At 47.8% G+C, this 15549-nt stretch overlaps 1 protein-coding gene across 2 annotated transcripts in view; it reads right to left on the bottom strand.

Moving 5' to 3' along the window:
- The window catches only part of NPEPPS (aminopeptidase puromycin sensitive), a 58292-nt gene that overhangs the window by 21157 nt on the left and 21586 nt on the right, over positions 1 to 15549 (bottom strand). For both annotated transcript variants that reach the window (XM_066586937.1, XM_066586936.1), the window contains exons 2-4: positions 14961 to 15045; positions 1709 to 1786; positions 560 to 681 (exon numbers count right to left, since the gene is read on the bottom strand). In XM_066586937.1, the coding sequence (XP_066443034.1) occupies positions 560 to 681; positions 1709 to 1786; positions 14961 to 15045 (285 nt within the window). The remainder of the gene's footprint in view (positions 1 to 559; positions 682 to 1708; positions 1787 to 14960; positions 15046 to 15549) is intronic.

Raw genomic sequence — 15549 nt, 5'->3', positions numbered from 1 at the left:
CCTGGAGAGCGAAACATTCGGGTACTTTACACAGCTGGAGGCGGTCAAATCGCTCAAACCAGCGATAATCGTCCTGACAGGTCACTACGCCGGAAGATGCTCATTACTCAACTCACGGAAACAAAGTAACTAATGAGCGACTCCTCCGAACGCCTGTCTGTTCAGTGATTGGAGGCGGCTGGAAGAGATCTCCAGTGCGCTCCGCCTGCATTCACTGAACCAGCAGCGCTCCCGATTGCTATGCAGTGTGCTGCGGATATCTTCTGTGCATGCCACTGTGCAGCCCTATGCTGCTATGCTAACAAGCGTATAGCGCATGACCTACTATTTTGCAGTACACCTCTATACAGCAGACAATGTAGCCTACTGCAGCTGACCACTTAGCCACCAGGCTGCTACTGCAGTGTCAGACTGCTTATCTCCATCCAACCCCACCAGCAACATTACACGGTCTAAATTAACAATTCATGCATCCCATTATCTGTACAGATGGGCATTAGTCTGATGAGCCCCCCCCCCCCCCCCCCTTCCTAATCAAACCCAGGATGCATTTCCTTACCTCAAACTGAGTGACTGCAGCATAGCGCACTTCTCCGGAAGCTGTGGTATATTTACTGCGATAGAAGCCTTTCATCTTGTCATTCAGTTCCCCGACGAAATCAATCTTGAGCATCCCAGTACCTGCATGTATGCACAAAACCAGAGTCCGGATTACCCAACGAGCCCCCAATACTGTGTCCCATTGTTAGTGATGAAGAGCGGTACGGTACAGCCGCTGCACAAGGCAAGCACATAAGTGGACTGAATACCTGCTCGGGGCTAGGAAAATAGAATTATACCCCTACTATAGCAATGTAAGGGGTGTTCTGGGCATTTAACCCCTTGCGGTTTCGATGACCTAGCCAAAGAATAGGTCCTCATAGTTAACCTACAGGGGTCCGTTACTCATGACCCCTGGTGGTCAGCTGGCCTGAGCCCACTGCAATCACTGCAGCTGGCCGGATGTTGACAGCTCCATCCACATTGGGATGAGTGCAATAGAAGGTGTAACTCACATTGATTTCAATGAGTGCAAAGTTATCTACTATACTTCAGGTTCTGACCTCAGGATCGGAGACCCAAGTGTAATAGAAGGCCATGGGAGCGAAACCTTCTATTGCACTTCTGGCTCTGATCCCAATGCAGGGGATGAGATCAGCTGATCGCCAGGAGTCCTGAATAGCAGACCTCCACGATCAACTATTGATGACCTATTCTGAGGAATGCCTGCAATTCCCCTTTAACTCCATAATGTGACCAAACTGCTTTAGCTGCAGAAACTGAATATACTCATAATTAGTGGTTGCAGCAATAGGGGAATATGGCAATCCAATTGGCAACCATTGTAAAAGCCAACCCTAAACTCCCGATGGTAACGAAGGACATGAAGACTGCAATATATCTGATCTGTGCCACCTTAGAGCTGGCGTTGGCCTTACATAGTATCTGTAGGTAAAGAGACTAGCCGGCCAATTAACTACCAGTCTAATCAAGGCACCTCACACCATATTAGCCCAAGGGCACCACAGCAGTGCCATGGCCCGGCCACATGGTGCCTCCGAGTCAGACCACAATGCACCATCATTTGACCGGCACCATAATAGCGCGCGCTGCGTCGTTTTATAAAGGCCATCTTACGGGGTCTGGTGAACAGTTTCTTTTTACTCACCCTTTTGCAGAGTACTAGGGAAGGACAGAGTGACTTTCTCATCTTCATTCTGATAATTGAAACCCGTGGCATGAATTTCTGCAACAGAGAAAGCAAAAATCGGATTATGCAAATATGAGAAGAGATTATGGATCAACCAATAGGAAACATTTCCTTCTGTCATTTAAAGGGTTTGTCCAAGATTAAAAAAATAAATTAAGAAAGGAGCCGCTAGTGTGAAAACGTAAGAGCTCTTAGAGCTCCTACTCGCCTCTCCCCTCTTATCTTTTGCAGTCTCCAAACAAGCTGCTGCAGCCAACGACAGCTCAGTGATCGCTGCAGAGCGCCATCATTGGCTGCAGCAGCTTGTAAGCAAACCCCATAAAGGAGACCAGAGCAGCGGGCGGAGGTTAAAGTGATAGCAAGTTAATGAGGGAGGGGGTATGGCTCTACACCTTGCCAGTACTTCTTACATTTGCAGTCCCTTTAAACCCCACATGGTGCGTGTACAGACGGGCCGGGGGGAACTATTTTAACCACAGACTTTCTAACAAATTAAAAAGGGAGAACCATGAAATTAAACATGTATTTAATGGCACTGCTGAGGAAGAGAACGCTTGTACCAATAACTACTGCTGGCAAAGGCCTACATTATTCTTACTACAGAGCAAAATAGGGATCCGAGCGCGTCCACGGCAATCTGCAAGTCCCCAGACGGCAATTGCATCAGAAAGCAACAAATCCCATTAAAACCTCGCGCCCATGTGCCCCTGGTATTACTGCAGACTAGATGGGGTCATTCTCTGTGCTGACCGCAAGCAAGAAACTCTGCAATAGCGATATTGTCAGTACTGGCAGCGGAACCTGCTGAAAAGACTGGCACCGTGCCCGCTGGTGATTGTAGACTAAGTTGGCAGCAAAAGAGGCACTGAGCTCATACCTGGCACATTGGGACATACTATAGACTCATGTCAGCACAATACGACAGACATCCTGCCAGTCTCCTTCAAACACTGGAAAATTGGTCACTGCTGATATTGTTATCTAAAGCCTGGCATGGCACAGGCTTCGCGGTCGAGGCACGTGTGCCAATGCGGCTGATGTCCCCATACAGAAATGTCAGCGCTGTATTAGTCGATGAATGAAAATAGGAGCAAACAGACCAACGAGCTACAAATACTGGGGTGCAGTGACAACTATTAGGGTGTACGGTAGAGCTTTTCGGAATTGCTGGGTCTAGACGGGACGGCTTTGCTGCGGAAATTCCGTACGGAATTCCCGGGATTAGCCAGCCATGTGGACGAGATTTTGCAAAAATCTCATCCACACGGGGCGGCCGATCCGTCACGGCAAAGCTGGGCGGAACGGCGTGGAATTGACAGCCGCAGTGGCCAAACTGCTCCAAAACCCATGTCGAAATGCCGCGGGTTTCGAAGCTGTGACTCTCCCGTGGAAATCTTGCAGCTTTTCCTTGCGGCCAAGCCGCGAGATTTCGGCGGTATTTCCGTCCCGTGGGAACCCAGCGTTGTGGCTCTTACCCATAGCGTTTTTTTACTGCAAATGCCAATGGGACTTTATAATGTTAAAATTGCATCGCACAAAAGTCACAGAAGCGCAAACTTGCGATTTTAACATTAGAAAGTCCCATTGAAAAAAACGCAGCGATATCGCAGCGTTAAAAAAATGCAAGTGGGTAAAGGCCCTTAAAGGGGTTTCCTGTACCAAAACTATTAAGGACCTCCCCCCAGAATAGGTTAATAGTTAATGGCCGGAGGTCTGCCACATGGGATCCTAGGTGAACACACCCAATCGCCCAGCCGGGCCACGTGAGTCATAGGAGACAGGACCGGAAGTAGTCTAGTTGGCTTCACACCCACCGAAGTCAATGGGAGCTGAGGAGGCCATTACACTTCAGCCCCTGGGTAGGAGGTGGAACTGAAGTGTAATAGAGGCTTCAGGGCCAAATGGTTTAAATGGCAGTGAAGTCAGCTAGGCTACTTTCGGTCCGTCCATCTGGCCTGCCGCACAGACAGCCAGGTGATCACCAGTGATCTTGTGCGGTGGAGGCCCAGCAATGAACTACTGATGACCTATTCTGAGACTCGGTCATCAATGGGTTTTGTCCAGAAAAGCCCTTTAAAAAGGGAGAGTTCTCATCAAAACCGAAACACCAGCTGGTAATAAATTCCTTAGTTTAAAGGGATCCTCAATTAAAAAGACGGGGAAAAAAACAAATAGCTATGGTTTCATTCACTTCTGCATTACAAAGTCCACTTGCGACTTTGGGGGCATGGGAATTTCCTCGCTCTTGTGATTGGCAGGGGTTCCGCAGCCAGACCTCCTACCAGGAAAGCACTTTTTCCAATAGTCACATGACCTAGATGGAGTGTAAAGACTCGGCACGACCCCTTTTAATTACCTCTCCCAACACAAGTCAGTAGGCATGTCACACAACTAATGGTGGCTTTACACGGGGCAACTATCTTCAGAATGGTTGCTCAAAATAGTCGCCAAAGAGAAGAACCCGTTGGTTGTGCTCTTACAGAGGCGCTTTTTACCGCGGCATTTTGGACACCGTGTTAATCGCGGTATAATGCTCCCATTGAAATCAATGGGGCCCTGTAGGCATGCATTCAAACGTGGCGCTGGATCTTTGGCCGTTTCGCGAATCTCATCACCATCACAATGACCCCAATTGTTGAGGACTTGTTCAATTTCACCATCGCTGAACAAATTGCTGGAAGCAATCACACGGGCCAAATATTGTTCGTCACCTCGTTATGGGGCGCGAGCTTCCTTGGCGATTGTGGAGTTGAATTTTCGATCCCTCCCCCAGTTGGTTGCCAATACATGCGAGCGATCTCAGAGTAAACACTCACGGCTCGGAGAGATCTCAGCACTGAGTGTTACATCAAAGGCCAAACTAGTGAGAAACCACGGCCTCGAGGGCCCCGTGAGAGCCAAAAACACAGACATCATAGCAGCTGAGGAACACTTGGACGCATGTGTGTGTTTTCGGGAACCAATGAGCTTCAAGTGGGAGGACAAAAGCATAAAAAAAAAAAAAAAAAAAAAGAAAGGTTAGAGACATTTAGCATTCAGCGGGAGGCAGAAGCGGCGCACACCTCCCCGCAAAGTTGTTGGCTAGTCGCTGAAAGTCAATGACTGTTTACACCAGATAATTACGGGTGACTATATTTACCTGGTTGATGGAGGTGTGTACATTGATCAGTCGCTTACATTGGCTCTACCAAGCAAGTACTCAGACGACCTCCGTCCTGGAGTGCAACTTTCAGGTCAGCATTACCCCTCAGTAATCCATTAACCCTTTCCAATCCAACGTCGGACCTACTCAGACATAGATGTCCCTGCATAGCTCCCATGTCAGTGAGGTCTGGCACAGGTCTCTAACACTGTGCAGAGGTAAGTTCCGTCATCGGAGCCCTCTTCTGCATAGTGTGATATACATATGTATACTAGGCGCTTCATAGATACTATAAATGTTAAAGCGCTAATAAAAATGAACCGTTGTGATGATTTTATGTGTTTTCAGAAAACAGCCCACCAACTTCCTGCATCACCCTGTTGTAACGGGAGGGGAGGACAGATGGCATTCTGCCACGGAGTCAGCTAGTGATAAAAGCCAAGCGCCATACATACGCTGTGATCCGCGGGCAGTCCTCATCTCTGTTCACCTCCACGTGGTGCCAGTCTGTTCCCCATAGGGATCTTTAATCCTCCTGTCATTGAACAAGCAGGAGGGGGGGTTCGCACATCATCTACGCTATACAGTATGAAGACTATGTTCTGACAAGGTCCGTGCTGGGCAGAGAGCCGACATGGCATGCTCAGCAGGTGAAGGCATACTCAGCAGGCAGCAGCTTGGAAATTGCTATAGGATGGCAAGATCAGTACTACATCAGAGGGCGCCCGCTTGGGCATCACTACCTGGGCAGGAGGGCCCATGTTACAGGATGACATTACATATTAGCCTTGTGCTGATCAGTCCAAGCGGGGGTGCCTACTGCAATGCAGATTACAGCGGCACATCCAGCGTGTTGGTGTAGTACGCTGGAATCTTCACACTGACATCCATGGTGAGACCAGACTGGTGCTGCCAGGAGAGGAACACGGAGGGCTGCGGGTGCATGGAGCCAATTATAAGTGATGCTTATTATTGCTGGTCTACACATTGGCAGCTGTAGGTGTGTGCCCGTCGGCCGCTGGCACTGCAGGAGATGCACGCTGCTGTGTACAACCCTGAACTCTCCTCCCCCCGCTGACTACATAAATCCAGCTTAGCTCTGCTCTCTGGCAGGGCCAGAAAGCTCCATTAGTGCATTTGTCTCCTTAATAACCTGATGCACTAATGGCCTGAAATTACAGCCGAAGACCAAAATAATCACCTCTTCATCAGAGATGCCGGGGAAGATGTGCGCCGCTCCGCAAGAGGCCGGCGCTGCTGCAATATGCCCAATCCTGTGTATTTGTGCACCAAAGGTCCCCATAAAGCCAATAGGGGGTGATTGAATGCGCACGTACTACACAAGGCGATGCGTGAAACGTTCTGTAATAGTGCTGGGAAACACACTTCTGGAACTAATTAGGCATTTCAAAACGATGCGTTTGTTTGCCACATGCAACGGATCGGTCACGAGGGCAGAAGACGTAAAATACGCCCATACGCTCGCAAAAAAGTCTCGTTCATAGTGCAAAATAGTCGCGCTAACGGGTACACAAATTTTAGGTAAAAGGGTTTGCTGTTCTTGCAGAAACAGCGCCATCCATGGTGGTGTACGATACTGCAGCTCCATGCAGCTAAAATACTACTAGGCAGCCAACTAATGTATGCAACCACTATAGGGGCATTTATGTGTCTACACTATGGCCGGTGTTGTAATGGGGGGCACTGTGTGGTTGGCATTAATGAATGGAAACCTTAAGGCGGCACTGGGAGGCTGGCACCGTTAACCATGGAACCCCTGATTTCAGGAGTACATACCGCCATCACCCCAACTCCCAAGTATCATAAGGATAGTACTACACCACCGTTGGCATCAGTGGGCGACGCTCACACATTATAGTTAGTTATGCGGCTGCACCTGCATTTGCCCATTGGTTCAGATTGCAAGTCCAGCTGCGGCCCGGCAATTAGCGGTAAATTGTGAGCGTTACCTGTGGCCGCCAACGCTTCGTGTAATGGCCACCGCAGGAGTTTAGTGCAATAATCAGGACTCCGTCAGCATCGTGCCGATCTCCAGATCTCATGACCTCAGCTACTTGTACGGAGCAAAGAACAAGTGCCGGAGTCACCGGGTAAAGGGCATCGGAGGAAAAAGATATTCCTATCGCAGCCTGCCACTTCTTGCACAACTCCTCTTACCGCCCTGCAGATATTGCACCTCTGAGGGAAGATAAGTGGCTGGAGAAATGCTAAGAGCTTGCTGAAAATTAACCGTTTTGCTGCTGTTAGACGTAGAACGCACTAGTAGAATTATCCGGTTCGCCCGGGTCTACATCGCTGAATCCTTTGTGGTTAAAAACATAATTTGCTGCTGATATGAAGCCAACACAATAAGCTACAATGCGCTCGCAACGAGCGGGAGGAAAAAAAAAAACACCACACACTGGGTTGTTCTGCACAGAATTTTGACATCCCGCCAGCGGCGCCCCAAAGAGAATTTAATGGAAGTGGTGGTCCGGTTATTGAACAAACCGGCTTCAATAGGAACCCTGTATTAAAGTGAATTATACTTACCCCTCCGCGGCCAGCAGGATCCTGAGCCGCAGCCCCGCTGTGATCCCGATGATTGCTGTGACAGATATCCCAGGAAATCAGGGGGCCGCCCGTTCTCACGTCCCGAGCGCCATGATGCCAGGAGAAAAGGAATGTAATGCTGCAGCCCGTTATTGGCTGGATTCAACGGTGGCCATGAGGGCTATAAAGTGTAGATTATTTTTATACAAGGTATTATTGAAGTGGGGTTAATATTTGCGTTTTATTCAGATTTTTTGCAAATGTGCTCGGAATGGTAAGAGCTCAAGAACTTAAACTGTCTAAAACCTTCCAAAAGAGCCCGATTTACCTATGTAGCTCTTTGGAAGGATGCAGGATCACTAAATCATCCCAGACATATATTTGCCCAGCCTTTGTTTGAACACTTGCATTGAAGGAGAACTCCCCACCTCCCGTGGTAACCTGTTCCACTCATTGATCACCCTCACTGTCAAAGTTTTTTCCTAATATCTAATCTGTGTCTCCTCCCTTTCAGTTTCATCCCATTGCTTCTAGTCTTTCCTTGTGCAAATGAGAATAGGGCTGATCCCTCTGCACGGTGACAGCCCTTCAGATATTTGTAGACCGCTATTAACCCTTTCTAATCCACTGTCTGACGTCTAAAGACATTATGATTTAAGGCTGTACAGCTCCGATGTTGGAAGACGTCCGTCGGGGTTCTCTTACTGTATATTGCCAGCCTCTCTGCTGTCGGAGCCTATCCAACGTGTCACCTCATGCAGTACTGGCTTTAGCCAGCATATAGCGCTGTTGTATAACAGCATTAAAAGAGTAAGCCCCCTAGGAAAACCAGGATACAAATTGGATCTGAAAGGGTTAAGTCTCCTCTCAGCCTTCTTTTTTGCAAGCTAAACATTCCCAGATACTTCAACCGTTCCTCATAGGACATGATTTGCAGACCGCTCACCATCTTGGTAACTCTTCTCTGAACTTGCTGCAGTTTGTCTATGTTTTTTTTTTTTAAGTGGCGTGCCCAGAACCGGACACAGTATTCCAGATGAGGTCTGACTAAGGAAGAGTAGAGGGGGATAATTACCTCACATGATCAGACTTTATTCTTCTCTTAATACATCCCAGAATTGTGTTTGCCTTTTTGGCTGCTGCATCACATTGTTGACTCATGTTCAGTCTATGATCTATTAGTATACCCAAGTCTTTTTCACATGTGCTGCTGTTTAGCTCAATTCCTCCCATTCTGTATGTGCTTTTTTCATTTTTCTTGCCCAGATGTAGGACTTTGCATTTCTCCTTGTTAAATACCGGTCTGTTAGTCACTGCCCACTATGCAAGCTTTTCTAGATCTTTTTGAATACTCTCTCTTTCCTAGTGTTGGCTATCCCTCCTAGCTTTGTGTCATCAGTAAATTTGATATGTTTCCAAACAATTCCCTCCTCCAGATCATTTATAAAAATGTTGAACAACACTGGGCCGAGGACAGAGCCTTGTGGTACCCCACTTGATACATTCTTCCATTGGCTATGCAGCCATTTATGACTATTCTTTGAGTATGATCACTCAGCAGTTCTGAATCCACCTAACATATGCCTTGTGAATCCCATATTTGGTCATTTTTTCAATATGTATGGTATGAGATACTTTGTCAAATGCTTTACTAAAGTCAAGATATACTATAACTACCGCATTCCTCTGATCAAGCCAGTCTGTGATTCTGTCATAGAAGGAAATTAGAGTAGTCTGGCATGACTTGTTTGTTACAATCCCATGCTAGTTCTGGTTAATTACTCCACTTTCATCCAAGTACTTGCATACATGCTGTTTAATAATTTGTTCAAATATCCTCCCTGGTATAAAAGTCAGGCTCACAGGCCTGTAGATTCCTGGATCCATCTTCTTCCCTATTTTGACTATAGGGATAACATTTGCCCTTTTCCAGTCTTCTGGGACTTCTATTCGCCAAGAATTTTCAAAGATTATGGTGAGTGGTTCAGCAATTACCTCCACTGTTTCCTTTAGTATCCTAGGATGTAATTCATCTGGACCTTGAGACTTAAATTTATTTAAGTTAGCTAAGTGTTCCCTCATTATCACTGCTTATAGATAGCCTGGTCTAGTTTGGTCGTGCATAAAGAACAGTATCTATAATCTCTCTATGTATAGTGCAGCAACAGGAGGTAAAGATTAGTACGTACAACTTGGCCTGCAATACCAAGCCTGGCCACTGCAGTGGGAACAGAGCTGTCTGCTTCCTGCAGATATGATTTCAGTGCACGATCACACGAATCCAGAGAACAGAATCCCAGATGGGGATTCTGGGTGACAGACCCCTGCCAATGCTGAGGATAGGCCATCAATAGTTTGCACCTGGACAACCCCTTTAAAGCCTATACTGCAGGTAAATGTAAACTGTATATTTTTGCCACTGTGTGTGGAGGTTTCCTTAAAATCTCTTCCATTTGCCTGCATTTAGAACCCTACAGATTTTGCTGTGCATAAGGGATAACTTGTATTTTTGGTACAACCCCCTATGAGGTCCTTCTACACTGCCCAAAAATTTCCAAACATTCTTCCATTCAATAATCAGACCGTGTAAAAAGACCAACTACCAGTCAATGAACCAACAGGAACATGCGTGCGTACTGCGTGCTTGGGATTATTCGTCCTCATGAGCCCATCCTCAACCCATGTATAAGAAAACGGCCACCCTCACCTTTAGACCGTTTGGATTAATCCCACCAATATTCACAGAAGAGAACTGGCTTGGTCACAGAGGAGTGAATGCCGTCCATTCAGGAAAGGGTTAATCTGTGCCGAAGTCCACGTTATAGCAAGGAACTTGCACGCTTAACATTTGTTTCGCTCTAAGTTCCTCCTTTCACTTGCGATGTCCTTCGTTCTCTCCCACTACATCCAGCCACACACCAATTCATCCCTACCCAAGCCAGCGCATCCATCTACACAGACCAGACGCCCCAACTGTAGGTGTACTTTATACGCTACTACTCAGGCTTCAAGCAGATAAGCTTTCACACCTTGTGTAAGCAGTATACTAGATGGAATATCCTCACGCATCTGCAGGCCCACCAGGTATCACACCGTTCTCACGTCTCCTGAATATCCTCCCGCATCCACAGGCCCACCAGGTATCACACCCGTTCTCACGTCTCATATATCCTGCTGTATCCACAGGCCTGCCAGATATCACAGTTCTTACGTCTCCTGAATATCCTCCCGTATCCACAGGCCCGCCAGATATCACACCTGTTCTCACATCTCCTGAATATCCTCCCGCATCCACAGGCCCACCAGGTATCACACTTGTTCTTACGTCTCCTGAATATCCTCCCGCATCCACAGACCCACCAGATATCACATCTGTCCTAAATATCCTCCTTCATCCACAGGCCCGCCAGATATCACACCCGTTCTCACATCTCCTGAATATCCTCCTACATCCACAGGCCCACCAGGTATCACACCCGTTCTCACATCTCCTGAATATCCTCCTACATCCACAGGCCCACCAGATATCACACCCGTTCTCACATCTCCTGAATATCCTCCCATATCCACAGGCCCACCAGATATCACACCCGTTCTCACATCTCCTGAATATCCTCCCATATCCACAGGCCCACCAGGTATCACACCCATTCTCACATCTCCTGAATATCCTCCCATATCCACAGGCCCACCAGATATCACACCCGTTCTCACATCTCCTGAATATCCTCCCATATCCACAGACCCACCAGGTATTACACCCGTTCTCACGTCTCCTGAATATCCTCCTGTATCCACAGGCCTGCCAGGTATCACACCTGTTCTTACATCACCCACTTTCCTGCTAAACTTTTCAGCGCTACTTCGTGAGACTGTTGAATAATTTCAGATTCCCCCCTTCCATGTGACCCGTACAGATATACAATTCCATTGGAGAAAAAAAAAACTGAAAACTTTTACGGTTGAAGAAGAAAAATAACAAACCTAAACTAATGTGGCTGCATAAGAGTGAACACCCCCTTATATTTGGGGACGTGGTTGTCTTTAGAATTAGCCAATGACATATAAGCTCATGTTGTACAGTAGTCAGCACTCCGCTGCCGTTATTAACAGTGAGTCTGATTTCCCTTATATAAAGTTCAGCTCTTCCAGGAGGATTTCCCTGACATTTTCCTAGTTGGTCTGTAAAGACCTTACAGCATATGAAAGGGATCTGATTGTTGGAAGGTATCAGTCAGGAGAAGGGAACCAAAAATGTCCAAGGCATTACATATACCAGGTAACAGCAAGAAGTGGATTATATTAGGCACCACAGTGACATTACCAAGAACTGGACGTTACTCAAAAAAACGAGAAGACCAGGAGGCTCAGAGGCCGACAGCAACACTAAAGGAGCTGCTGGAATGTCTGGCAAGTACTGGCAGAGCCCAGACCTGGATCCCATCGAAGATCTGTGGGTAACCTGAAGAGGGCGCTACACATGAGATCTGACAGTTTTGGAGCATTATTGCAAAGAAGAGCGGGCAAAGATTACCAAGTCAAGATGTGATAAGCTGATAAGACACCTTCCCAAAAAAGCTAAATGTTGTCAAAGTGTTCATCAACAAAGTATTAGATTCGCCTACTATTACACGGGCAACTACAATTTTGCAGTAAGAAAATCGCGGCAAAAATCATGTTTTTTTTCCTTCAATTTGTCAATGTCAGCGCTGCATTTTCTCACAAAAAACATCGCTGCCGCTTGCTTTTTTTTCCTCGCACGTTTTAGAAAGTCAATAGGACTTCCTAATGTTAAAAACGCATCTCATGAAATTCGCAAGTTCATGCTTTGCAATGCGATAAAAGGGAGGTACCATAGGGAAACATGGGAGATTAAACAAAAAACCCAGATAGGGCATGCCGTGATTTTTCCCCCTAAACATGGCATAAGTGAAAACATCGCAAGTGTGAAGGAAACCCTAGTAAATGATTGGTTTCATAATTCTGTGTTTTGGCCAACTCTCGCATCGCACGTTTTTAGCGCTCATGTAAAACCACCCTTAGGGTGTGCATATTTCTGCAACCACATTAGTACAGCAGACACCAAACCAATGCTCAGCCCACTACATCCGTTTAACATGTCAGGTGATTCTTTGGCGCTGTACACCATTTGCGTAGCCCGCTGCACTCCGACTGCCAGGCTACACAAACAACGTGGCTGCGGTACAACGGTGCAGCACGCCACAAACAGGTGCCGCCTTATATACAGCTTTTATTAAACTCCTAAGTTGTGCAGAAAGCGCAGAACAGTCAGACGTGACCACGCAGTGCAGGCGGCGCTCCCGGTAAGCCCTCAGCCTCGCCGGTGATACAGGTAGTCACACAGTGCAAACGTGCGTCCTCCAACGCTGAGGCTGCTGCGTTATTCTGACCATCAATCCCTCCTGAATAGGAGTTTCTCTTCCGTGGAATGAATCACACATGGGATAAATAAAGTCCAAATGACTCACCGCCAATAATTTGTGAAAAGCGCAGTGGGGTTTCCTTGTCTGGGATCGTACGGCTTTATTTTGGTCCTCCACCTGCTCAGAAATCACTTCAGATGGTGTGCAGGACTGATATTTTGTGGATGAGTGCCATAAGTGTGCCAGATGCGAAAACCCCTTTAAAGGGACTGTCAAACTTCTACTCCCCACAGTTATGACGCAGCCACCCAGATTAGATAGCAGCAAGCTTTTGGGTTTTTTTTATTTCCCCAGACGCCTCCTGATTGTACTGCTGGCCCCCGTTAGCGTAAAGACGCCCCATCTGGCAACAATGGCCAGGACATTGCCAAGATCTCAAGCGAAACCCCGCAGATGAGGGTGTAAATAGTGTTCAGGGACGTGTGGAATATCTGTCCTCCGTATCCTCCTTTATTTACTCACACATCATCAATTAGCAGTGGAGACAGCAGAGCGCGACATCTGACGCCATCAGGCACACGATGTCCTGGACCGCGCCTGCTCACTGAAGTAGTCCTTTAAAAAAGGGTACGTTCACATGTAGCAGAAGTGCTGCACAAAACTCTGCAGCATTACTGCAACAGAAACAGTCGAAATCTGCAGCATCTGGGCGGATTTTGACTCAAAATCAGCTGCGTATGCACACAATAGTAGTTTTTCGTGCTGTCAGCGTACTCCTTCACGCGGAGGCCTCCAGTGAGCGCAGTCCTGCTGATGAGAATCAGCCGCAGGAATGACATCACCTGACCAGCGGCACAGCGCTCACTAGAGGCCGCCAGGGTACGGTGACAGCAAGAAGAACTCCGAGGGGAGCGTTGTGGCTGCTGAGATTAGCTGCAGATATGCGGACAATTTGGAATCTTTTTTTTTTTTTTTTGCGGAAATGCAGCAAATTTTGCTGTGGAATTTTCCGCTGCGGCAAATCCTAAGCATTTCCTCTACGTGTGAACATCCCCTTAAGGCAGATTCTAGTGCGCATGCTTGATTTAGACCGTCAGTGCCCGGCCGGTGACCCCGCATACCTGTCCACAGTCTTCATAGTCAGTGCTGCAGATATGCCGGCCATCGCACATGCACAGTACAGGCTGTCGCTATGCAATGATGTGGATCCTGCGACCTTTCCGCAATGAAGATTGCGGATGGGTCGCAGGGCGAAGGGCTTCCATTAACCTCAAAGGAAGCCGTGCGAACAGAGCCATAGCTTGCTGCGATCTCTCCTCTGCGAGCGGAAAATTGCAATCATTTTCCGCTCATGTACAGGAAATCGTGTTTTGCCATAGCATGCTGTGGGCGGCATTTGCTGCGGAGGCGGATGTCCACTCCATATTCCACAATGCAAATCTGCCCGTGTGCAAGCGGCCTTATACTGCAGAGGGTATACGCAGGATTTCAGGAGCCGACACAGCGGCTACATCCAACACTCACAGCGCCAGGCCTCTTTTCAGCCAAGATTTCCATCTTCTCCGGTGATTTGTATATGGCACGAGAGACATTTAAAAGGGTATAAAACATTCAAATATTCCCATTTCTTAATAGGAGAGGCCTGTTGAACACCACTGCACCACCCGGGCGCCGCTGATACCCGTTTCATAGGAAAAATTCTTGATGACAGTTCATCTTTAGGCTGGAATTTGGCCGTGGCAAATCCGCCCGCGGCCGCTAATCTTGGGATTAGCCAGCCATGTGGACGAGATTTCTCAGAAATCTCGTCCACACGGGTCGGCCAATCCGCTGCGGTAAGTCGGGCTGAAACCGCAGCTGCGGCCGCCACAGCCGCGGTTTCAGAAGATGCAGCATGTCTATTTACTTTTTTTTTTGTTTATTTTAGTCGCGGCCGCGCTCTCCTCTATGGAGCGGCGGCCGCAACGGAAAAGCGAGCGGCCGGGCTGCTTCAAAGCCGCCGTGGTTCTCCTGGCGGAAATCTCGCGGTTTTTGCTGCGGCCAAACCGCGAGATTTCCGACGGGAATACGCCCCGTGTGAACCCAGCCTAAAGGTTTCCTACATCCGTAATGCTCCGAACCCATAACTCACCTTCATCTCCTTCCGGGGCGTACGAGGCGGTGATGATATCGATATCGGCACAGTTCATAACGATCTGATTGGTGGCATTCTTCACCTGCACAGAAAAAAAAAAATATACACAAGTTATTAAATATTAGCGCCAAGTGTTGCACTTATCGTTAAGCGTAAAAGGTGCGTTTAGACGGAACGCTTATCCTTCAAAATGAACGAAAGCGAATGATAACTGTTCGGTCTGAACGGGAATTGCGTGCGCCTCTGACTGAAGCCAACTTGTTCGCTTCTACTGTAAATGTCCCAGCAGCCACATTGACCTGTATTCTTGTTCTGGAGCGCAAGCTACACGGCGAGGTCTCCGCTCTTTATAATCGGCGGGCCGGGCGACAGGCAAAAGAGCCATGGTCTCCTTGATGAAGTGGAGGGAGGGAGCCGAGCTCACGAGGAGCCAGGCAATAGAGCTGGAGATTTGCTGCAGCTTCAGAGGGCAGCCGCGGCCAGCGTGTCATCTTATAATATTTAAGGCGGTCATTAATTAGATTCAGCCACCGAGACGAGGCCGCGTCATTAAGGAAATTTCCAGGCACAAGCTAGAGAGCTGCAG

Source organism: Eleutherodactylus coqui, chromosome 13, assembly GCF_035609145.1.
Source record: "Eleutherodactylus coqui strain aEleCoq1 chromosome 13, aEleCoq1.hap1, whole genome shotgun sequence".
NCBI lineage: Eukaryota > Metazoa > Chordata > Amphibia > Anura > Eleutherodactylidae > Eleutherodactylus > Eleutherodactylus coqui.
Note: the sequence above shows the minus strand (reverse complement) of the source record. Positions and strands in the feature narration are given on the sequence as shown.